Source organism: Myxine glutinosa, chromosome 9, assembly GCF_964187855.1.
Source record: "Myxine glutinosa chromosome 9, kmMyxGlut1.1, whole genome shotgun sequence".
Classification (NCBI taxonomy): Eukaryota; Metazoa; Chordata; class Myxini; order Myxiniformes; family Myxinidae; genus Myxine; species Myxine glutinosa.
In genome coordinates this window covers 16,567,411-16,592,468 of record NC_136269.1, presented here as the reverse complement: position 1 = coordinate 16,592,468, position 25,058 = coordinate 16,567,411, and the positions used below count along the sequence as shown (strand labels likewise).

General features: G+C 47.4%; 1 protein-coding gene across 1 annotated transcript; it reads left to right on the top strand.

The window, feature by feature from the left end:
- Window positions 1-833: 833 nt before the first annotated feature.
- On the top strand, window positions 834-22,602 carry LOC144893589 (uncharacterized). The gene is made up of 5 exons (XM_078784125.1): window positions 834-883; window positions 19,648-19,760; window positions 21,039-21,149; window positions 21,252-21,306; window positions 21,871-22,602. Exons 2-5 carry the CDS (start codon window positions 19,701-19,703, stop codon window positions 22,281-22,283), a joined length of 639 nt encoding a protein of 212 aa, XP_078640251.1. The 5' UTR covers window positions 834-883; window positions 19,648-19,700; the 3' UTR covers window positions 22,284-22,602.
- Window positions 22,603-25,058: the final 2,456 nt, after the last annotated feature.

Here is a 25,058-nt window from a genome sequence, read left to right as displayed (position 1 = left end):
TAAAAATTACAATGTTACAAAAATTACAATTACAAAACACCACAGAGACCCAAAATACCCTGAAGACCCAAAATACCCTGAAGATCCAAAAGATCCCAAAGACCCTTAAATAACCAGATGACTTAAAAGACCCCAAATACCTCAAAGATCCAAAATACCCCAACACCCTTAAAGACCCAAAATACTACAAAAAAAAAACAAAATACCCTGAAGACCCAAAACGCCCCAAAGACCCAAAATGCTCCAAAGACCCTTAATTACACAAAATACCCTGAAGATACAAAAGACCCCAAAGACCAAAAAGTCCCCAAAGACCCAAAATACCCCAAAGACCCTTAATGACTCCATAGACCCAAGCAATCCAAAACACCAAAAAGACCCCAAAACACCAAAAAGACCCAGAGGTCCCAGTGGACCCCAAATACCCAAATTACCCCGATGACCCAAAATATCCCAAATACCCTAAAATACCCAAACGACCCAGAGGGCCGAAAATACCCATGGACTCCAAAATCCAGAGGACCCAAAAGACTCAAATGACCCAGAAGACCCAAAAGACCGAGGACCCAAATAACCCAAAAGACCCTAAGGTCTCCGAAGACCGAAAAGAAGAGTAATTATGTCTCTTACATTGGAATTGTAGATGGTGGCTTGCAAACTGAACCTCAAGGGTGGTGTACAGAAGCGGTTTTATTTTTCATCACAATAAATACAAGGCGCATGAGGTGAAATTCACTGCTTGTAATGTTCAACGTGTGCAGAGTAAACCGAGTGTTCATTTACGTCTATCGGATGTCTAATAAATGGTGTGAAGTCAGAATCGTTCTGACTTCCGGTCCCGCGAGCGACGGGGCTTGCTTCGGTCTCTCCACGGCATCGGGGTGTGAGTGTTTCCCGTTCGTTGCTTTGTCAAATTTCCGCTGGGTATTTTGTTCTTTATGTGTAGTTGTGTGTTTCTGTTTGGTTTTGGTTTTGTGGTTGTTGCAAATTTGTATGTAATTAGTCGTTCTTTGTTCGTGCCTTGTGCGCCTAGTGCGGCCTGGTCTCTCGTGCGGCCTCCTCGTCTCGACTTGTGCCCCGCCCCCTGTATATCCTTTTTCTTTCACCTCTGCTCCTGCTTTCTCAAATCCACGTTCTCACTTGGAGACTTTTCCCACATTGTTTTTCATGGTTTTGTTTCAATATTATTTAAATATGTTTAAACCGCAGCCGTGATGCTGAAGCCGCCCCCCCCCCCCCCCCCCCCAGAATTTCCATGTTTTAAACGTTTCCCAGTGTGTACCCTGGATAAGAATAGGTACGCCGTATCCCTGCGTGTCGTAAGAGGCGACTAAGAGGGTTGGCGTCAGGAAGGGCATCTGGCTATTAAAACATTGCCTCAAAAGAGAACCATGACAATTGCAACTGCATATGGGCAGGGTACAGCCCGAAGTGGAGATCGGTTTCTGAGGTTTGGGACATGAAATGTAGGGACAATGACAGGGAGATCAGGAGAAGTACACTTTCTTAAAGTACACCATTAATCGTACACTTTCTAAAATCAAATCTCACCCCTCCCCTCCAAATCTTCCCCATAACCCCTCCCCTCCAAATCTTCCCCATCACCCATCCCTTTCAAATCTTCCCCCTTTCCCCTCCCCTCCTAATCCTCCCCATCATCCATCACTTTCAAATCTCCCCCCTTGCCTCCTCCTTCCGAAACTACCCCCTCACCCCTCCCCTCCAAGACTCCCACTCGCCCCTCCCCTCCTAGACTCCTCCCTCACCCCTCCCCTCCAAATCTCCCCCATATCCCATCCCTTTCAAATCCCTCCCCTTGTCCCTTCCCTCCCAAACTCCCCCCTCTCCCCTCCCCTTCAAATCTCCCCACCCTCATTTCTTCTCAATTTCCCCCCTCCCACTCCCCCTCCTCAAAGCGTCCTCCCCGCTTCTTCCCCCTTCCAACTCTCACCTCCATCTCCCCCAACCTTCTGCTTCGCTCTTCCCCCTCCTCAAATAACACCTCATTGTGCCTCACACAATCACCATCAAACCTTTTGTCCGCCGCATCCTTCCCTTTCTCCGAGCTATTCTGAAATCTCTGCCACACCTTCAACAGCTCTCCCTACCTCTTCCACCTCTTCCACATCTTACCCTGCCCCTCCTCCCCCCTGTTCTGTATCCGATGCTCCCCTTTCCTCTTCATTAACGGTATGGACCTCAAACATCCAGGGCCTTCGTTCAAACTTAACTGATCTCTCCATACAGGTTGCTTCTGTCAAACCAGACGTGATCTGCTTAACAGAAACTTTCCTCCTTCATGATGTCTCTGATTCCTTAGTATCTCTCCCGGGTTACTCCCTCCTCCGGTATGATAGACATGAGTCTCGTCCTGGAGGTGGGGTTGCTATCTTTATCAAAAACTCTCTTCCTCACTCGCCCTGCACTGTACTCTCTCCACCTCACCCCCAGGAATACCTCTGGCTACGGCTTCCCCTTCGCTCCCACCTCTTGTTCATATGTGTGTTGTACCGTCCACCAAACAGTGATGACTCCATCTGCATCTCGCTGTCTGAAAATATGGACCAACTTCTATCTACTCATCCCAACCCTCTCTTCCTCATATGTGGTGATTTCAACTGTCATCATGCCAGTTGGCTGGGTGTGGGTACCTCTCTCACCAGCCATGGCTCCTCAGCAAAGGACTTCTGTGACTCACTGGGACTGACACAATCTGTCAATTTCCCGACCCGGATCTCAGTCAACGGAGCATCTTCTCTTCTGGACTTGGTTATGACTAACTTCCCTGAAAATGTCTGCTGCTCTTCTTCTGCACCAATCGGATCATCTGGTCATGTCCTTGTTAAAGTGGACATCTCTCTGACCATTCTCAGGGAGCCTGCTCAGCGTCGACGAGTCTGGCATTTCACTCAGGCCAACTGGCATGGTCTTCAAGCAGCCATCAATCATCTGGACTGGTCTCCCATCTCTACCACCTGTGACATCAACACATCCTGGGAATTCTTCCAAAGTAAAATGCTCTCCCTCATGCACAGATTTATCCCATCTCGTCTTCAGTTGTCATACCCTTCCTCCCGTCCATGGTACACAGAATCTTGTGGTGAGGCTGTTGCCCAGAAACAACTTGCCTTCGTCTCCTGGAAAGCAAATCCAACGGAAGGAAATCTCATTTCCTTTCACAAAGCCCGAAACAAGTGTGTGTCCACCCTCAGGAGAGCCAGGAAGCAATATCTCTCCGTTCTCAAGACCGAACTCTCTTATCTGTCTCCCTCTTCCAAATCCTGGTGGCGTCTGGTCAAATCCGTTTCTGGTGTTTGTTCCCCCTCCATCCCCTCCCTTACCTCAAACGGCTACACAGCTGACTCCGCACGTGAAAAAGCTGAATGCCTCAACTCTGCGTTTGCCTCTAAATCTTGTGTCCCAAACCCATCCCTCTCTGTACCCACCATACCCAGTCGCACCCAGCTGCTCCTGGACTCCGTGTCCTTTCCTCCTGACAAGGTGGAAAAGTTTCTGTCAACCCTCGACTCTGATTCTGCAACTGGACCCGACGGCATCAGCCCACGGGTCCTAAAATCCTGCTCTGCCGCTCTATCTCACCCTCTCTCTGTTCTCTTCACCCTCTCTTTTGCTCAAGGTAAACTGCCATCTGCTTGGAAATCAGCCAACATCACTGCTTTGCACAAAAAAGGTGCAAAAACAGATCCTAGCAACTACAGACCAATCAGCCTTCTCCCAATTATCAGCAAAGTCATGGAATCCATCATTGCTTCGGATATGAAATCTTTCCTCTTCTCCAATGGCTTGATCTCTGAGCATCAATTTGGTTTCAGACCAGGTCACTCTACTCTGGACATGCTGCTTCTGCTTTCTCAACAATGGATGGAGGTCCTCAATGCCAAACAGGAAATTAGAGCTGTCTCCCTCGACATATCACGTGCCTTCGATACGGGCTGGCACCCCGCTCTGCTCACCAAACTCTCCTCCTTTGGTATCCATGGAAATCTCCACGCATGGCTGGCTGACTTCCTCTCTCGTCTTCGTCAACGTGTGGCCCTGAATGGGGTTCTCTCATCTCCTCTTCCTGTTCAGGCTGGAGTTCCCCAAGGCAGTGTTCTGGGCCCTGTGCTTTTTCTGGTCTTCATCAATGATCTCTCTGACTCTCTTGAAAATCCTCTCTATCTCTTTGCTGATGACTCCACTCTCTGCCGCTCCATTCCTCTTCCCTCAGATCGGCAGTCTGCAGCCTCCTCACTCTCTGAAGACTTGGACAAAATCACAGACTGGTCAAACAAGTGGAACATGTCTTTCAATCCTGACAAATCTCACACTCTTACTATGTCTCTCCGAAAAGATCGACTGGACAACCCTCCCATCTACTTTCTCAACAATCCTCTCCAAGAAGTTCTGTCGCTCAAGCTTTTGGGTCTCACTATCTGCCATGATCTTTCTTGGGAAAACCACATTTCCAAGCTGGCCTCCAAAGCCAGTTGCCGACTGGGCATCCTCCGTCGTGCGAAGTCCTTCCTCGGCACACCTGAGCTCCTCACTACATACAAGGCTTTCATCCGCAGCTCAATGGAATACTGTTCTCCCCTATGGGCCGGTGCTCCTGCCTCACACCTAGCTCGGCTTCACGCTGTTGAAACCAAAGCTTTCAGAATCATTGGAATCTCCCGCGATGAAGCTATCTCTGAGGGCCTTTCACTCACTCACCGCAGGCAGGTTGGTGGTCTTTCCGTCTTCTACCGACTCCTCTCTGGCCTTGCCCCCCCAGCTCTCTCTGGGCTCTGTCCCCCAAATATTCCTACAGGTCGCACAAGATCTGCCTGCAACCCTCTTATGGTTAAACTGCCAAAATCAAGACGTTCTGCTCACCTTCACTCCTTCATTCCTCTTTTCTCCCGCCTCTGGAACAAACTCCCTCACTCTCTTCAATCCCACTCCATCCTCCAGGTCTTTAAAACAGCTGTTCACCACCATCTCTTATCCTCCCCCATCCAAAACCTTGATCTTTTCTACCCCTGCTAATTTCGGTCCCCTTGTGTTTTATACCTCTCCCCCCCCCCTCCCATGCCTCCTCCCCCCAAGCCCTCTCCCTCCCACACTTCTCCCTGCTCTCAAATGTTGTGGTTGTGTGCTTCCCCTTCTCTCCCCATCTTGTCTTCCGCTCCCTCTTTTTATATATTTTGTTTGTCTGGTTGATTTGTTTGTGAAATAAATGTTAGCTCTTTCACGAGCCTCGATTCAGTATCCAAAAAAAAAAAAAAAAAAATGCTAATGAAATAACTAGAGTTCCTATGGTGCCCTACGTGTTGTATATGGGCTAATTAGGGTGCGACCTTTAACCTCTAGAAGATGGAAATATTTCCAGGTAATTATTTACAATGGATTATTATTTGCAAGTGCCGGTTCTAAAAACCGTAACAGTATGTACAATTAGAATGTGAATACGTCTATAAATTATGTACAATTAGAATGTGAATACGTCTGTAAAGTATGTACAATTAGAATGTAAATACGTCTATAAAGTATGTACAATTAGAATGTGGATACGTCTATAAAGTATTGTACTGTCCGTGCCGACAAACACCGGTCTCACAGCGTATATGTATATGTATATGTAGCATTATATTTAAAATGTAGTGGACGGATTATGACAAAATGTGGTGAATGAGTTGGGTCGGTGACATAAACAAGCCGATTACGTTTTGGTTCAGCTCCCTCATATCAGTGGGATATGAAATGGAAACTTCACCTTGGCGGAGGTATGCGCCCTCCCGAGTGCCGTTCTTGTTGTATTTCAGTTTTGTTGAAAAATCACTTATTCCCCAAAATCCATCAACCCCACCCTCTAACCCCAGTACCACAACCATTTAATGCGCAGTCCGAACTGCAGCTGAACCGATGGGAGAGAGAAATAATAATAACAATAATAATAATAAAGGAGTCTTATATAGCCCCATCAAGCAGAGTAAACTACCCTCATGGCGCTTTACATTATCATGCGAACGCACACACACACACACACACACACAGACACACCTTCACTCTTGCCCTATTCCTCTCCCTCCCCATTAAAAACCCACAGATGTGTACTCCCCCTCCTCCTCCCCTCCCTCCCCCGCACATGTACACAGACATACTCTCGATCTCTGTCCCACCTCAAACCAAAGGGAAAACAGGACTTCGACTTTGAAAGACTTGTGAAACAGGTTTTGAGGGAGGTTTTAAAGGCAGGAAGAGTGTCAACATGTCGAACAGAGGAAGGCAAGTCATTCCAGAGCAGAGGTGCAGCAAAGGAAAAGGAAAAGGATTTCTCGCCAAACGACTTGGTGCTGGTGCGCGGCGGCTCAGGTCATAGTCGTCGCTTGAACGAAGCCGTCGCCGAGGTTCATAGAGTGAGCAAATCGGAGAGATAGTGAGGTCCCGCTCCACACAATGATTTATAACATAATGTGCAAATTTTGTATTGCACACGAGCAGAGACAGGCAGCCAGTGTAAAGATTCAAGAAGCGGAGTAACATGGTCAGACTTCTTCGCCTTACAGACAAGACGGGCGGCAGAGTTTTGAACCTTTTGTAACTTATCCAAGAGAAACTGAGGGCAGCCAGCATACAAAGAATTACAATAGTTTAGCCTTGAGAGGACAAGGGCACAGACCAGAGTTAGAGCAGCTGAGGAGTAAGAAAGTGGCGAATGGATGCGATCTTTCGCAGCTGAAAGTATGCTGATTTGCAAGTTTGAAGTACTTGCTTGGAAAATGTCATGTTACAGTCGAAAACCACACCAAGGTTCTTGGCCGACGAAACAAAGTTTACATCGGTTTCACCAACATGAATAGTGGTAGGAAGTGAACATTGTGGAGGACATCTGTGCGATCTTACAATCATAGACTCTGTTTTAGCATCGTTCAGCTGGTTTGTTTTGGGTCATCCATGCCTTCACGTCGGTAAAACAGCCTTCTCACACTTCAACAGTGGGCACGATTTGTTGAATCGTGCTTCCTTTGTACAGCTGATCATCGTCCGCAAAGGCGTGGTGATCAACTGAATGTCTGGAAACAAGATCAAATAGAGGCTGAGTGTACAAAAGAAAGAGAATAGGTCCCAGGACTGAGCCCTGGGGAACGCCAAAGGAAAGCGGAGAAGGGGCTGATTTCTGGCCATTGACAACAACTGTTTGCACTCTATCAGTAAGATAGGACATCAGCCAAGAAAGGGAAGTACCAGTTATACCAAATGTGATTTCAAGACGACGAATTAAGACACTATGGTCAATCGTGTCAAAGGCGGCAGACAAGTCCAAAAGAGCAAGAACGGAAACCTTACCACAGTCAAGAGATAGGTCAGAAGATCATTGGTTATTCTTAGGAGAGCGGTCTCGGTGCTATGGCCTGGTCTATATGCTGACTGGCTAGAATTGAAAAGATTATTTGAAACTAGATGGTCATTCATCTGTGATAGCACAATTCTTTCTGTGATCTTTGACAGGAAAGACAGGTTGGAGATAGGACGGTAATTTTTCATGTCGTTAAGGTCAAGGGTGGTCTTTTTAAGAAGTGGTTTAACAAGAGCTTGTTTAAAGAGAAGTGGAAATGAACCAGTAGTCAGAGAATCATTGATAACTGCAGTAATAAATGGGTGTCCAAACACTCAATAAACAAATCGGTGGGAAGGGGGTCAAGATCGCATGTTTTTGTGTTTGACTTGAGGATTGTACATTTGACAATTTCCTCAGTAACAGGAGTAAACGAACTAAGAGGTCGTCCGTGAAAGCAGTGTTCAGCATCATTGAAGGAAAGGAGTGACTGCTTGTCAAGATTGTTTCTTATTGACTGAATTTTATTGTGAAAGAAATGCAGGAAGCGTTGGGGTAGTTCGTTTTGAGGAAATACAGTGGGAAGAACGGATTTATTTTTGGTTGCAAACAGGCGGTTGGTAATGCTGAACAGTTGCTTGCAGGAGGAGCTCCTAGTAATACGATCAAATATATGACGTTTTTGCTTTCAGAATGATTTTTATGACGCGTCTTTTAGCTATGTTATTCAACTGTTTATGGACTGTGAGGCCATTCTTCAGCCACCGTCTCTCGGCACGTCGTCGTTCCTTTTTGGCAGCCCTGACTTCGTCGCTGACTGCGCTGAACCACGGAGTACTCCTGCATCTGGGAACGACGCGCCGTGTCGCTGGAGCATGACAGTTCAACGCTGTGCGCTGGCAACAGTCGAGGTCTTCTGCAGTGACGTAGGAACGGCCAGAGAGATGGGTGTGAAGGTCCTCTTTAAAGGCGGAACGGTCGATGGCACGAATGTTGCGGGCAGTGATGAAGGTGGGCTGAAGACGAGGAATAGCAATACTCAGGTGGCTGGTGACACAGAAATGGTCCGAGGTGATAGCACAGGTCACTGATGTGGACTGCACCAACTGATCATCGCATCTGTGCACTAACCAATCCAGGATGTGTCCTTTAACGTGTGTAGGTTGGGAGACAGATTGAGACAGACTAAACGTAGAAAGGAGGTCAATGATCTTTGAAGTGAGAGGATGTTGTGGTTGGTCGTAGTGGACGTTGAAATCTCCAAGAATCAAGACGAAACCAGGAAGAGTATTGCAGTGGTCGAGCAGATTAGGAAGTTGGGTCATGAACATAGTCAGTAAGCTTGTTTTTCCGGTTAGGTGGAGGTCGGTAGAGGCAGAAGAAATGAAGAGTGTTTTCTGACAGAGTGAAGGTGACATGGGCTAGCTCGTAGGATGAATGGTCGAACGAAAAAGTCGTGGTGAAGGAGACAAAGGGAGAGAAGTAGTCTCTGTAAATAACAGCCACGCCCCCACCCCTGGAGGAGCGAGGAAATGACTGCAGGGTGTATCCAAGTGGGGTGAGATCAGCACATCTCGATTCGTCGCCACTGGGTCGGAGCCAGGTTTCGGTCAGAAAAAGCACGTCGATATCGTTATCTTGAATAAAAGAGGTAATTTTGGTTCACTTGTCAGGACTACTTACAGACTGAGCGTTGAATAAGGCGAGATACAGGTCAGAACGGTGTGTTGTTTTGGTGCTGTGTATGTTCTACAGGGATAGATGAGGTTATTGAAGTTGATTTTCGCAGGAATTATTAAAATGTGGGTCGGGCCATGGCTGGCCGCGAAGAGAAATCACAATCGGTATTTTTCTATGCTTTCTCCTCCCGCCTCGCCTGGTGCGTTTTCTCGGGAGACCAATGCCGATTTCAAGTTCTCTGAGGCCTGACACGAGTCCAGGAGTCAATCGAGTGGTGTTGTTTAAAGACAAAAGTTTTTGCCGAGTGTAGCGAATAGGCCTCGGGATAGAGGGGTTAGAGCGGATAGTCGAGCTCGGTACATGCAGTGGTGCGTGCAGTGGTGCGTGCAGAGGTGGGGCAAGCGATGGGGCGAGAGGTGGGGCGAGAACTGTCTTGTTGAGGCGCACACCGGGGCCGCGTGAGGCTCAACGAAAAAACATGGCGGGTACTTACAGTTCGAAATTTTCAACTTGGTGGCGAGTAAAAACCAAAGTACGGCAAATCTCACGGGCAGACACGACGCCATAAGCCAGGAAACGAAACAGGGATCCATCACAATCATTCACACAAAGCACAACAACGAGCAGAGAAAAGGCCCCTATATATGGGATGTGCCATGTGGCAAAGGAGAAAAAAGAAGGGACTTTCCATAACTTATAGAAAATGTCGAACAATGGAAAAGCAGGGAAATTCAAAAAATCTCGTGTGCATGCCGTACTACCCTTGTGTTCTGAGGAGGAACCAAGTAATGCTCTAGAAAAATTCATATAAAGGGGTGCCCTGCATCTGGCAAATAAAATACATTTACTTATTCATGCAGCTGTATGAATCTCATTGGCATCCCTTTGCTGCAAAGCATCGATTCATAAGCCTGCACCAAACAGCAGGTACAAGTGTGATGTGGAAAATTAACTCTCTGGAGTCGACAAGCCGATTCTACCGGCTTCACGCATGCACCAAAATGTCTACAAGCCGATTTTATCGGCTGACCGCATTCAAATTTACCGCGCAATGACCGCCTCCTGGATTCGATGTGATACATAATAATAATTATAATAGTGGACTCCAGAGGGTAGAATAATAATAACTGAAACGCCACTCAGTAGAGCGCATACTCCCGCCGTGGGTCAAGTTGGAATAGTACGATTTCACAAAAGTTTGAGGGAGTTGTTCAGTGACGACACAAGACAAGAAAACACAAGACAACACAAGACAGACACTGCACAGATAGACATATATATGTATATATATATATGTATATATATATATATATATATATATATATATGTATATATGTATATATGTATATATATATGTATATATGTATATATGTATATATATATGTATATATATATATATATGTATATATGTATGTATATATATATATGTATATATGTATGTATATATATATATATGTATATATGTATGTATATATATATATATATGTATATATGTATGTATATATATATATATATGTATGTATATATATATATATATGTATATATGTATGTATATATATATATATATGTATGTATATATATATATATATGTATATATGTATGTATATATATGTATGTATATATATATATATGTATATATGTATGTATATATATATATATATGTATATATGTATGTATATATATATATATATGTATGTATATATATATATATATGTATATATGTATGTATATATATATATATATATATATATGTATATATGTATGTATATATATATATATATTGTTGCGAATATGGAATTTGACCTCCATATCCGCTTGTAAATATTCCCCTATCTTCTCCGATACTCCCCAACTCTCCCCTTACCCCATTCCCTAGTCCCATTGTCTGTAAACAACACCCATTAGAGCCGATCTTCCCCTTCATTCCCCCATTAAATGTCGTGCCCAGGTCCCCCGCACCACACGTAGACAATTATAGGACATCTTGCTAGTTATTCTTAATCTATGTCAGTTAAGGACTTGTTTCCATTAATTATGACTCTTCGTTGCACCAGAATGTGATGATATGGCACCAGTAGGAGTTTAGGACCTTCCCATACCTCCCCGCATCTCTTCCCATCATCTCAAGCTCCAACAACAACCACAACAACAGCGGCTTTGCGTCCTCACTCCGGCTCGGTTGGCCGCCATTGAACATGTGCTCGACGGGGTTACCCAGAAGGGGGCTCCCTGTCGGCCCCTCGTCAAGGGCGGAGCCAGTAACCCCCGCACCCAATGAGAAGCCATGGGCCGATGCCATATGGGGCGGAGCTAACGAGCGAGGGCGTGACTCCCCGCCGGATATACGCGGCCCCGCGCCGGACGTGACGTCAGATGCGCCCCCAGCCTGGAGAGAGAAGTCGCCACCCCTCGAGCGCTGCAAGACCTCCCCGCATCTTTGGACCGGACCGGACCGTACTGGACCCTGCTTTGAGCCAAGAGTGCACCTTGAGCCATCGATACCCGCTGTCCTTTTCATCAACCCCCGTGTGAGTCAGCCTTGTCCCGTTTGTCTGTAGTCTGTCCGGGGTTAATGTAAGAGTGTGTCTAAGTGCCTGTCTTTCTGTGATTATAACTCTAGCCCCTGTAATCTGACCTTTCCGTACGAATATAATCTCCTCCGGAGGTCTTGAGAACTGAACCCTTGGTGTCGTATTGTGTGATTGTAACCCAGCCGGGTGTCTTCTCTTTCCTATTGAGCCAGCATAGCGCGATTAGTCAACATTCGGGCACAATCGGGTAACTTGTACGGATACGGCGGCCATCCCGCTCGGCCCACCATACCATCAAAGTCGTATCTGTAACAATTGGTGTCGGGAGTGAGATTCGAGGCCCGACCAAATTTTGAAGGAAAAAAAAAAAACGAATAGAGGAAAAAAAAAAATTTGGTCAAAATTTGGAGCGGCCGAAATTTGTTTTGTTTTACGAAACTCGAATTTTGCAAGTCGCGCTATGGCGGATCAAGACGGCTGGGGTCCGGTAGGGGAGAGTGAGGTAGGGTCGATCCAGGACCAAAATGAGGGACAGGAGGAGAGCGAAGCAGTGAGGGCGGCAGGTTCGCAAAATAGCGCCGTCACGCACGAAGAAGCGGGCGCGCAAAATGGCGCCTCGCTGATCACCGCGCCAGCGACCGTGGCAGCGCCCCCGATGGATTGGGGCCTTTTTTTCATACAAATGAAGGCCCTTATGGCCCAGAATAGCGAGAAAATGAGGGAGGAAACGAGGGCTGATAATGAGCGGTTGGGAAACCGGATGGATGCTCAGGGTGAGCGATTGGAAAACCAAATGGGGGTAATGAGGGACGAAGCGAGGGCTCGGAGTGAGCAATTGGGGGTAATGAGGGACGAAGCGAGGGGTACCGGTGAGAAGTTAGACAATAATTTTGAGGAGTTAGACAAGAAAATTGGGAAGTTAGACAATAATTTTGAGGGGTTAGACAACGGGATAAAAGAGGTGAAACATGGGTTAACGGGGGTAGAAAACAGAATGGCCGCTCAAGAGAATCAAATGGAAGGGATGCAAAAAGGGTTAGAGGGGTTAGAAAACAGTATGGAAGGCAAATTGAGGGACATGAGGGACCAAGCGGAAAGGGAAGTTAAACAAATGGAGCAGCAGATAGAGGGGGTCAGAATGGGGGTAGAAACCAAACTGGATGCTCACAGGGAGGAAATGGAGCAGATGAGGGTGGCATCTGGGCAGGAGATGCAAGTGATGGGAGAGCAGATCAGAAGAGGAGTGAGTGAGGAGGTCGGAGGAGTGCGCGAGGAGGTGAGGCACTGTAGGGAGCACATGGAGAAGGAGGTGAGAAAGGCGACTGTAAAGTTACAAGGGGGCATAGAGGACCTGACGCAGGAGGTGGAGCAGCTGACGGTGGGACAGACGGAGTTAGTGGAGCAGGTTCAAAGGAACACTGCGGTATTAGGAGGTTTAAAGGCGACACAGAAAGAACTAAAAGATGACTTGGTAGCGACGAAGAGGGAATGTCAGATGGTACGTGAGGGACTGACAACGAGGTTGGACGAGGTGATAGAGGTTATGGAGACGAAGGACCGGCAGGTGAGGACGCACATGGAAACGGTCAAGGTAGCCTTAGAGGATGAGCTTGAGGAGACGTACCGGGGAATAAAAGAGGTGAAGCACAAATTAGAAGAAGTGGAAGAAGGGATGAGCGAAATTAAGAAGCGACGGAGAGGGGATAAGAAAGAGATAAAAGAGGAGATAAAAGAATTGGTCCAAAGTCTGTGTTTGGATCGTGATGATGTGCTCATTAACCGGATGAGGGATTCGCAGGTGATGGAGGAGAAGCGAAGAGGAAGAGGACCCGGTGTAAGTGGTGACCAATATGGTCGTGCGTATGATGCGCCAGGTGATTTAAGAGGCTTGGGGGTCGAGATAGACCCGGGTGTTCGTGAGAGGCCACTGGTGAAGTGTGCGACAGGTCTGGTGTGCGAAAATGGAGGTGTGCAAGAAAGTCCGACTCTGGGGTGTGTGAGGAAAAAGTGCGTGCCAAGGAGTGAGTGTGCTGGCGAGAGTGAGTCGGTCGTAGCGCGTGTGCGAGGGAGCACATGGAAGCGTGGTGTGGTGAGTGTTACAGAGGGTGTGACGGGAGAGTGTGCGCAGGAGTGTGCGCGAGAAAGGTGTGTGACGGACAGGTGCATGAGGAAAGAGTGCGCTGTCAGAAGTAAGGAAGAGTGTCCACCTGTGGGGAGTGTTACAGAGGGTGTGACGGGAGAGTGTGCGCAGGAGTGTGCGCGAGAAAGGTGTGTGACGGACAGGTGCATGGGGAAAGAGTGCGCTGTCAAGAGTAAGGGTGAGTGCTCTGTCAGGAATGGAGGTGAAAGTAGTGAGAGTGACATGGAGCGTGAGTTAGTTGTGACAGGTGAGCGAGGATATACACCTGGGATGGAAGGATGCACACCTGGAATGGTAGAGCGTGAGTGGGAATGCACGCTGGAATTGGTAGTGAGGCACGTGGTTGGGTGTGCGAATGAGAGCACACCTGTGATTGTCACAGAGGAGGTGACAGAGGAGGGGGCGCGAAGAGGTGTTTTGGTGAGGTGTGCTACCAACGAATGTGTGCCAAAGTGTTCGGTGGTCAGGTGTGTGACCAAGGCTGTGAGTGGAATGGGTGTGCCTGGGTGTGTAAGGAACGGTACGAGGAGCATGGGCACGGCTGGATGTGTGAGCAAGGAACGGGCTGCGGGATGTAAGCGTCCAGGTGAAGCATCGACGTTAGATGGGGTAGAGTTGAGAACGACTTATAGCCGAATCGGGCCCTCGGTGCGTGCTGGGCCTCGCTTTGAACGGCCGCGTCCGTGCTCCACTAGGCGGAGCGGGCAGCCCGATAGAAAGGGTCGTCATGGCGACCACTTTTTGTTGAGACGTGCCGGCAGGTCGAGATCGGGACATTGGATGGCTCCACGCCGAGATGGTGCGTGGGATCTCGGCCCGGGTAAACCTCCTTCCCTGCACCGAATGCCGGATGCATCCAGCCGCTGGCACAAAACAACCAGCATCCATTGCTTGGCTTTACGAAGCCGGGCTTTGGACAGGGATTGGCGCACCGAGAGGTATTAGTGAGTCGACTGGGTGATGAGGTTAGTGTTTTGGCCCCAAAATTAGAGAAAAACAAAATTTGATGATTGGCAAAGGATTGGCAGTAGTGATTGGCAGATGATGGGCAGTGATTGGCCAAATTTTTGATTTGTTGAAATTTGATGTGCAAAATTGGTAGTAAGAGACCCCCGATGTGGTGGGATGGCAAATCCACCATCCTTTCCCATGTGAGGGGGGGCAAAGGAGCAATAGTTTATGGGGTGTATGGCAGTGAAAACTAGCCCGGGTGGGTTAGGATAATGTATAGGGCCCTAGAGATTGACATTAGGTAACGTTAAGGTTAGCTAGTGACTGATACCTGTAGTGGGGACGCAGGTAGTTTAGTGTGTGTGATAATGACGTGGGAGCGCAATAGTTTAAAGGGACGACTGGGAAGCGCAAGTTTCAGAAGGGAGTAGTTAGCTGAGATGATGCTGTGTGTGTGAGAATTGAACAGGTGTGATTGCACAGGTGTGCAACTGGACAGGTGTGTGGAGCAGTGTATGAGTAGTGAGTGTTGTGGATCAGCGCGAATGCGCTTGGGGAGAGAAGGGTGCCGGTGGCACCAGGTGTGAGAGCACAGGTGTGCAAGTACAGGTGTGTGGAGAAAGTTGGAGTAAGTGGTACGGAGTGGTGTGCATGGTGCGAAGGTGTGGATGGGGGAAGAGTGGACCCCCATCACGGATACCCGGGGCGGGTAGTGTAAGTGTTAGGTAGAGGGTGCAGGTAAATTGTGGTTGGATATTGGCATTTGTGGTGCGGTTGCAGAATGGTGTTGTGAATGGGTGCATTAGTGTTGTGGAAATGGCTGGGCGTGTAGCCTATTAGTGTGTGTAGTTGGTTGGGCACTCCACCACTGTGAGGATGTCGGCCAGGTGAGGCCGCAGGTGGGCTCTGGGAGCCGGTAGAGTTGTGGATGGGGCCCGAGGATCCGGAGGATGGACCCGGGTAGCCCAGTGCCAGAGAGGGCACCGAGTGGGGAGAGTGCCAGAGGGCCTTCCCCAGGTAGTTAGGTTAGGGCAAGGAGCAGGTAAGCTCGGAGGCAACTGCAGTGGTGGAGGTGTGCAGGTGGGTAGACCCACTGGGAGAGGTACACGCCGCAGCCCAGAAATTGTGCGAGGGCACCGGGAGATGAATCGGGGGAGTGAGACCCCAAATTGAAGAGCACCACAGTTTGGCCAATGGGAATTGGTTTTTAGAACCCATAGTGTAAGAGGGCCAATGGTTTGGCCGGAGAAAGACCCCGGGTAGTGTAAAGTTGTTAAAGTCATTTAGGAGATAGTTAGGATTGATGAACCTGTCGCACCATACGCAGCCACTTACCTGTGGTGATGATGATGACTCCACACCTGTGTTTTCTTTGTTTTGTGTTGCAGAAATGAGAATTGCTGTTGGATTTGTGAGACGCATCACGACGTGGATGAGACATTGGGGTGATTCCATCTCTCCCTCCCTAGGAGGGACTGATGATGAATTGGTGATGGCAAATTTTGATGTTGAGTTGAAAATGGCAAATTTGATTGGTTAGGAGGGAGAGAAGACGAATTTGGTATATGGGAGGAACGGGGAAGACAGTAGGGATGTTTGTTGATTTGTAAAGTAGATGTTTATGGGTAGTGTTGTGTTTTGTTGATACAGTAAGGGGTAAGGGAGGGGCCATGTAGGTTACCTGGTGGGGGGGGCGTACGGTAGGAACGTACCTGTCTCACCTGGTTCCCATGTGCCCCCAGTGTGCATCACCTTGCATTGCGTGCACTTTTGCGCCCTTACCACCTTGCTCACTTGTCTTGTTTTTGTCTCCCACCTCCGAGGATCTGGCTTTGGGGTAGAGAGAGAGGAGAGAGAGGTGCTGGCGACGCAGTTGTGGGCCTGCACTTTCGCTGCTTGCTGCCGGGATCGATACACCATATGGACCGCAATGTTTGTGGCCACCCACGATGGACCGCAGTTCGTTTGCGGCCAAGCACCACCCGGGGATGGACCTATGGGTCAACGTGGCACCTATGCCATACAGGTGAACCACTTTTAAGTAACACCAAGTGCACCACAAGAAGAGCAAGAGACACCTGCAGGGTTAGGGGTTGTCGCATTTATTTTTAATCATTGAACAATGGTGACTGCACCGATTGGTGGTGGGGTGGTGCTTTTGATGCTCGGGAAGGGTGCTCTGCACGTTATTAAAGGCCGTCGGCCACAGAGCACTCGTGGGTTGGTGTATCGATGTTGGCAAGCGCGCTCTCTCTATGCATAACATCTGCATGTGTTCCTCCAAAGACAGGTCCTGGATCGTAGTGTAAATATCAGCGTAGTCTTGTAAATAATGCTCCCTACCGGCTGTATGTTTAGTTTGAGGATTCTTTCCGGATTCGGTTATCCTGTGGGTGTGTTTCTGAGAGGAGAAGGGTGCAACGTCGCAGGGGGACATATTTACTCATTTGTGAATATCTATAAAACTGTCGCACTCAGGGTAGAGTTAATAGTAGAGGGAACTACATTGCGTGCCACACTAAAGTAGGTAAAAATTTATCGGGTCGGGACGCCCCGAGGGTAGAGAAGGGTGCAATGTTGCGAATATGGAATTTGACCTCCATATCCGCTTGTAAATATTCCCCTATCTTCTCCGATACTCCCCAACTCTCCCCTTACCCCATTCCCTAGTCCCATTGTCTGTAAACAACACCCATTAGAGCCGATCTTCCCCTTCATTCCCCCATTAAATGTCGTGCCCAGGTCCCCCGCACCACACGTAGACAATTATAGGACATCTTGCTAGTTATTCTTAATCTATGTCAGTTAAGGACTTGTTTCCATTAATTATGACTCTTCGTTGCACCAGAATGTGATGATATGGCACCAGTAGGAGTTTAGGACCTTCCCATACCTCCCCGCATCTCTTCCCATCATCTCAAGCTCCAACAACAACCACAACAACAGCGGCTTTGCGTCCTCACTCCGGCTCGGTTGGCCGCCATTGAACATGTGCTCGACGGGGTTACCCAGAAGGGGGCTCCCTGTCGGCCCCTCGTCAAGGGCGGAGCCAGTAACCCCCGCACCCAATGAGAAGCCATGGGCCGATGCCATATGGGGCGGAGCTAACGAGCGAGGGCGTGACTCCCCGCCGGATATACGCGGCCCCGCGCCGGACGTGACGTCAGATGCGCCCCCAGCCTGGAGAGAGAAGTCGCCACCCCTCGAGCGCTGCAAGACCTCCCCGCATCTTTGGACCGGACCGGACCGTACTGGACCCTGCTTTGAGCCAAGAGTGCACCTTGAGCCATCGATACCCGCTGTCCTTTTCATCAACCCCCGTGTGAGTCAGCCTTGTCCCGTTTGTCTGTAGTCTGTCCGGGGTTAATGTAAGAGTGTGTCTAAGTGCCTGTCTTTCTGTGATTATAACTCTAGCCCCTGTAATCTGACCTTTCCGTACGAATATAATCTCCTCCGGAGGTCTTGAGAACTGAACCCTTGGTGTCGTATTGTGTGATTGTAACCCAGCCGGGTGTCTTCTCTTTCCTATTGAGCCAGCATAGCGCGATTAGTCAACATTCGGGCACAATCGGGTAACTTGTACGGATACGGCGGCCATCCCGCTCGGCCCACCATACCATCAAAGTCGTATCTGTAACAATTACAGACAAACGGGACAAGGCTGACTCACACGGGGGTTGATGAAAAGGACAGCGGGTATCGATGGCTCAAGGTGCACTCTTGGCTCAAAGCAGGGTCCAGTACGGTCCGGTCCGGTCCAAAGATGCGGGGAGGTCTTGCAGCGCTCGAGGGGTGGCGACTTCTCTCTCCAGGCTGGGGGCGCATCTGACGTCACGTCCGGCGCGGGGCCGCGTATATCCGGCGGGGAGTCACGCCCTCGCTCGTTAGCTCCGCCCCATATGGCATCGGCCCATGGCTTCTCATTGGGTGCGGGGGTTACTGGCTCCGCCCTTGACGAGGGGCCGACAGGGAGCCCCCTTCTGGGTAACCCCGTCGAGCACATGTTCAATGGCGGCCAACCGAGCCGGAGTGAGGACGCAAAGCCGCTGTTGTTGTGGTTGTTGTTGGAGCTTGAGATGATGGGAAGAGATGCGGGGAGGTATGGGAAGGTCCTAAACTCCTACTGGTGCCATATCATCACATTCTGGTGCAACGAAGAGTCATAATTAATGGAAACAAGTCCTTAACTGACATAGATTAAGAATAACTAGCAAGATGTCCTATAATTGTCTACGTGTGGTGCGGGGGACCTGGGCACGACATTTAATGGGGGAATGAAGGGGAAGATCGGCTCTAATGGGTGTTGTTTACAGACAATGGGACTAGGGAATGGGGTAAGGGGAGAGTTGGGGAGTATCGGAGAAGATAGGGGAATATTTACAAGCGGATATGGAGGTCAAATTCCATATTCGCAACATTATGTATATATGTATGTATATATATGTATATGTGTATATATATATATATATGTATATATATATATATATGTATTTATATATATATGTATGTGTATATATATATATGTATATGTAAAGATATAGATAGTCACACCAACTGTATCGGGAGGATCACAGGACGATTGAGGAATGGCACGTGGAGTGATTTTTTCGAAGGGAAGCACAGTGGTGGCAAGATGTCTGAGAAACACCAGGATGGGAGTTTACAGCTGGGTCGGTATTCGTACGCAGGCTATACAGTACAGCTTAAAGGTCAGTTGGGCACCTTGAGACCATCCTGCCACGCACCCACCCCATGGCTGGAAATGAACGTTCGGGTTCATCGCGATGCACCAAACGTACCCAAACAAAGATCCATGTTTCAATCTGTGGTCTGAAGAAGTGTTTTTTCTTTGTTTTTTTTCAAATCCATATTTTAAAAACCAAAATGTAAGGATGTGTCATGAGTTTTAAGTTTATTCCATACGTCATTGTTAATGAGGGTGATGATGGAGATGAAGCCCCGCCCCTTTGCATTGTGACTCAGTGCTTTGTGGATGCTTTTCCGAACCTGTGTTTGAATTCAAGTGGATTCAACGTCGTTACCACGATTTGGAACGATCAGTGGCTTCCAGCAAAGCATGATGTGGTCTTGTACGAGGAAGAAAAAGAATAAGAAGAAAAACGACGACGATCGTCAGGTAATAATTGTTTTATTACCTCTGCCACCGGCACGAAGTTATGTTTTCACCACCGTCTGTTTGTGAACACGTTATCTTACTATAATTCACCAAATGTCTGTCCGTCTGTCTATCTGTCTGTTCGAAGGTACCGTAGAAAAACTGCTGAACCGATCGCAAAGATATTTTGGGTGGGTAATCCTGGGATCTCCAAGAGTAAAATAGGCTTTTTAGTTTCCCCAATTTCAGCTTTCGTTTCCAGCATTCTCAAGTTTGGACTCACGCATGACATTCGCGTTCGCATAACCGGATTTTTTCTCATTGTGACGATGTTGCTTTCCCGGGTGCTGCACAAACGGCAGCACCGATCGCTGCACAGACTCGATCGACCGTTGTGGGCGTTGAATCCCTGCTTGAGAGAATTCCATCCCCCTCGCCGCCATCACGGCCGTCTGTCTATCCAACTTACAATCCCACGAGATATGCGGAAAGGACGACCCAAAACCAATATGAGCATCGTTAAACATCATTCATATATAAACATCATTAAACGTAAATAATGACCTCGGGAAAAGTTCAAAGACATTTCATCTCTACTTGAGAGAATTCCACATAGCTCTTTGGGCGGTGTATCGGATAACAGATCGCTGTCTCCATCGATCTTGCCATGGCCGCAACACCTATCGGCTCAAAATCCTTTTCACTGTTCATTTGATCGTTTTTACAACGAAGGAAACGTTAACAATGTTGTTAAAAGTTTATTTTGTGTTTAATTGGAGTTATGTTGTTTGGAATTAAAAAAAGATATCGAGTTCAAGTGAATGACGACACCGTGATGGTTTCTGCTTTCTGAACGTGATCTTCGCGGATCGCCAAATGCAGATTCGCGACGGTCCCACGATCGATGCTTCTTCACGTGCACGGACCCGTTTGTTTGCGAACGGATACGTTTTTCATGGAAGTCCATCACGAACTTACTGTCCATGTCTGACGTGCGACTGAAGGTGCTGCAGGAATGTGGAATCGATTGGTTTCATGCTTTAGCATTCGCTGTATCTGCATTGCCTGTTTGCTTCTGGGCTCCCACCTGCACGGAGCATCCACACACATGTAACGTCCATACACGTGATTGTGTGTATGTGTGGAATGTGGGACATTTGGTCAATTATAGTGAGATACTGTTTAGATTTTGATGATTTGCGTGTGAGATGATTTAACGGATGTTTATATGAATCGTTTAAAATGAAAAACCTTCAATTTCTGATATTTCCCCTTTTGATTTGGGCCTCCCAATTGAAGTCTCGCCCGCAGGGCGGTTACCGTTGCTCGTCTGAAAAAGTCGTGGACAGATTTGGCCGAAACCTGGTGGAGAGGTTGGGTGTGCGGCAAGGAAGAATTGATTTAAATTTGGTGAAGATCCGGATCCGGATACCATGATTTAAACATTTTAAAGCGATTCTTCACCGTTGAGTGATCGGGCCAAAAACGACGTGGGTGTCTGTGTGGTTACAGTTCCAACGGGACTCCCTGGAACTCATCACCAGGTACCACATCCATTCAGCAGCAGGTTCGTGTGTCACCTGTTTTGTATGTATGTGTTGTATGTAAACTATTTTTTGAGTACGTTTATACAGGTAGATTTATTGATTATAAACATTCCCATATGTAGTGTAGTTCAAGACACCTGTCCCGATAATTTAGGCCAGATATAATTACTAGAATATCTTAGATAATAGGATTTAATATATTAGGTAGGCATACGGTAGTATTTTCGGATTTTTATATATTTATATTTTTATGATGAGACGTATTGCGTAGTAACGTGTTGATCCAATCTTGGTATTTTTTATATATGGTGATACTCTATTTTGTGCTAGCTTGTTAAACATCATAGCAACATCGTAAGAATGATGACGAATAATTTCTATTGTGACGTTATGATGTGACGTCACCTGTGACGATATTGTGACGTTTTGTTTTTGTTTTCATGATTCTGATATAGTTTGATTTCGAATAATTAATTTTGTGTATTTACATCCTGAAGAAGGCAGTAATTGCCGAAAGCTCGAAAATAAAATAGTATAATTATTATATGCACATTTTGTGACTTTTCAAATTGATTTTTCTGCAGATGCAGCAGCCGGTCCAGCAGCAGCAGCAATTTCATGTGATGCAGCCGCCAATGCAGCCGGTCCAGCAGCAGCAGCACCCTGTGATCCAGTCACTGCAGCCCATGGACCCTTCTTCGTCTTCTTCGCTGTCCGCCATATGCACCGCGGACATCAAGCACGATCTGGAGTACCATGCCGCCTTCCTTCGGATCTGTGCGGCCGCAGCCTGTCGGGCGCCACATCTCCTTCACCACCGCCTCGTCCCCGTCGCCGGGGATGTCCATGTACTTGGGTGACTCGGACAATTTCCTGGAGAACATCCAGTCCATCCGAACTCCACCACCACCGATTACCTCGCTGCTGGAAGGACAGGACCAAGCGCTTCCAGATGAGGACCAGGAGGACAAGGGGAAGGGTGGGAATTAAACAGTAGTTGCATGTTGCGAACTTTTAATATGTTTATTCATATTCACAAGTTTAAGTTCGTGTTGTTTCTGGTAACGCAAAACAGTCTTTTTGAGAATAAAAACGATTGTATTAGAAAAACCTTCATAAATGATACATCTTGAAATAGTTCACGCCTATTTGGCAATAAAACCCAATAATCCAACTTTACGGGATTCTCGTTATTACTTAAACTGTTTTAGAAGTGACTATCATACCGACAAAGTCCAACCTATGATTACCGAAATGCATGTATGTAATTCTTCAAGATTATTTGATAAATAAAGGGTTCATGTAGAGTGATCTACAAATAAATGAATGTTTGTTTTTAAAGTTTATTATATCTTATACATTTTCGTTTTGCTTTTAAAGTTGTAAAGTTCAAAGTCCCAGATTAAAGTACCAAAGGTTAAAGTTCAAAGTCCCAAAAAAGTGCCTTTTGGGAACAATTGGGTGGCCCTGAAAAGGGCTGGGTCTTCAGGCAGAATGCTTCTTGGATGAGACTGGAGGCGAGCCTCAGATCATCTGGTTCTCTCACGGGACAGCACCTGCTGGTGAGTTGTAGTATTCTTTGAGGTACTGGTGTGGGGCAAAGACCAAGGGAAGGAAGAAGACAAGGATCAGAGCAGCAATGTTTAATGAATTCGATTGCAAACGCATCATGCGGAGCAAGGTTCAGAAAATGAACTGCCTGACAGCCAGCAGGACATTTCCAAGACACTCACTAAAGAATCGGCCAACGGTCATTTCATTTATAGCCAAAAAATCAGATAAGAGTGTGCTAGAGACAAAGAAACTTTGGGCCTTAAGGACCCCCCCAACCATGATCCCTTCCTGCACAAGGCCAAACTTGGAATACAAAGATGTGGGTAATAAGATAGGGTAACCTTCTCATGCTCTTTATCTAAACACATCAGACCCGAGCAAGGCTAAAGGGCATGTTCTCACAATAGCTTCAATAGCTTTCTTGACACTTAAGCATAACAGTAGGTTAAATGATTGAATACACAATAGTCAAAGGATATTTACTAAATTATATTCCACCCAAGGTTGGTTATGTCCTTGATTTCGGAGACACACTGAAACTACAAAGATATATAATTAATCATTCTCTTTGAGGAGGAAGGCGTTTTGGCGATGAGCATTTTCCCTGTACGTGGGTTGTGGGCTCTTATCTTTGTTCGGCACATCCATTCAAGGTCTTGTTTACTCGAGCTAAGAAACCACATGTTTTTCCAGCTGCCAGCTCCTCGAGCCTGGAAACCGCATTTTGTTCACCAGCCGGCTACAGCTGAGTTCAAATCAGGTTACAGAAAAACATCATTATATAATTTCAGATATTCTGATCATGGGGTTTAAACCCTAATGGCTGACATTTCCTCCCTTTTGTCTTTACAAGACAACTCTTTGGAAAGACAATTACCCCAGTGGGTCAGCATCCCCCCCATATCGCATGCCAGGCGCCCCATGCGTCACGCATGCTCAGGGAGAGACACTGGCCCCTAATTGTGGCCGTCTAACATTCAACGCATAAATTGTTAGCCATAATTCGCGACGAAGACCCCTGGTTAGAAGATAGCTGCCGCCCGGCCAGATTCTGAATCCACCCTCGGAGGAGCAGAGGTGCGACCCAGTCGCCAGCCTGATGAGGGGGCCCTCCTTATGCAGTTGCGATCCTCACGAATGAGGGCAAACAATCGACGTCCAATGCCATCAAGCCTTGTACGTGTGATTGCTCTGCGGGAGAAAAGGTGGCACATCCATCAACACAAATCTCCATCTCCTCATAGTCACAAATCTCCATCTCAACATAGTCTGCATCAACGTCAGTATTCATAGTGTCGGGTGCCTTAAGCTGAAACGACCCCAAATTGCTTACTACAGGTGGTGCAGGTGGTGGTGTAAGTGGTGGTGAAGGTGGTTCTCCCGGATATCCTGGATATTTGTTTGCCATTCGCTCCTCACTACTTGCATAATAGCAATAGCTCTTAAAGGAACCGACGCTACTTAAATCACGGGTAAAAGAATCCCAATCCCGACGAAGAGAACTAAGATCATCGTTATCAGAATCCCACGCATCAGCAGGTACATCGATTTCAAGCCAGGAATCGTAGACCCCTAAAGCCACGTCCTCTTGCCACGAAACGTCTAAGCCGTCGACCCAGTCGTGGGTGTCCGAGACGATAGAGTTGGCCGGTTCACCGATGGCCTTTGGATCCTTCCCATGTAGCGAAAGAAACATCTTGGTGGTAGCAGTGGATGGGGTCCATCCTGTGAAACATTTTCTCACACAAATCATGATTAGGGATTTCATTATAATCAAGGTGAGTACGATTCCCACGATTATGGCCAGGCCTGGCAACAGCCATTTTACAATGATTCCTGTCCATCCTCGGAACCAGGCTGCTATGCTGGACCATACATTATTGGCTTCTTCCCTTCCCCTTCGGCTATCCGTGAGATCCTGGGTAGCGGCCTTAAGCCGAATGATTGAGGCCTCTATTCCTTCCGAGTGATCTGGGAAAAATGTGCAGCATTTTCCATCGATTACCCCACATACTCCTCCCTTTTCTGCCAACAACATATCTAAAGCCACGCGATTCTGCATTACCATAGTTCGCATATGCACTCGTTCGTCTTCTAATTGTAGTTCTGCTACTCGGGTTTCGTTTCCAATTCGTTCCAGTACTAATGCAAGGCTATCTATTCGCCAACTATTCATCGTCACGCCTGCCTGGAGAAAAAATGCTCCTAGCAGAACCTG

Bases quoted from the DNA above. Each gene is read 5' to 3' on its own strand.
- LOC144893589 (XM_078784125.1), top strand. From the start codon at position 19,701: ATGATGTGGTCTTGTACGAGGAAGAAAAAGAATAAGAAGAAAAACGAC. The intron at 19,761-21,038 runs GTAATAATTGTT...TCCCAATTGAAG, and splicing joins AAAACGACGACGATCGTCAG to TCTCGCCCGCAGGGCGGTTA. The intron at 21,150-21,251 runs GTGAAGATCCGG...GTGTGGTTACAG, and splicing joins GAAGAATTGATTTAAATTTG to TTCCAACGGGACTCCCTGGA.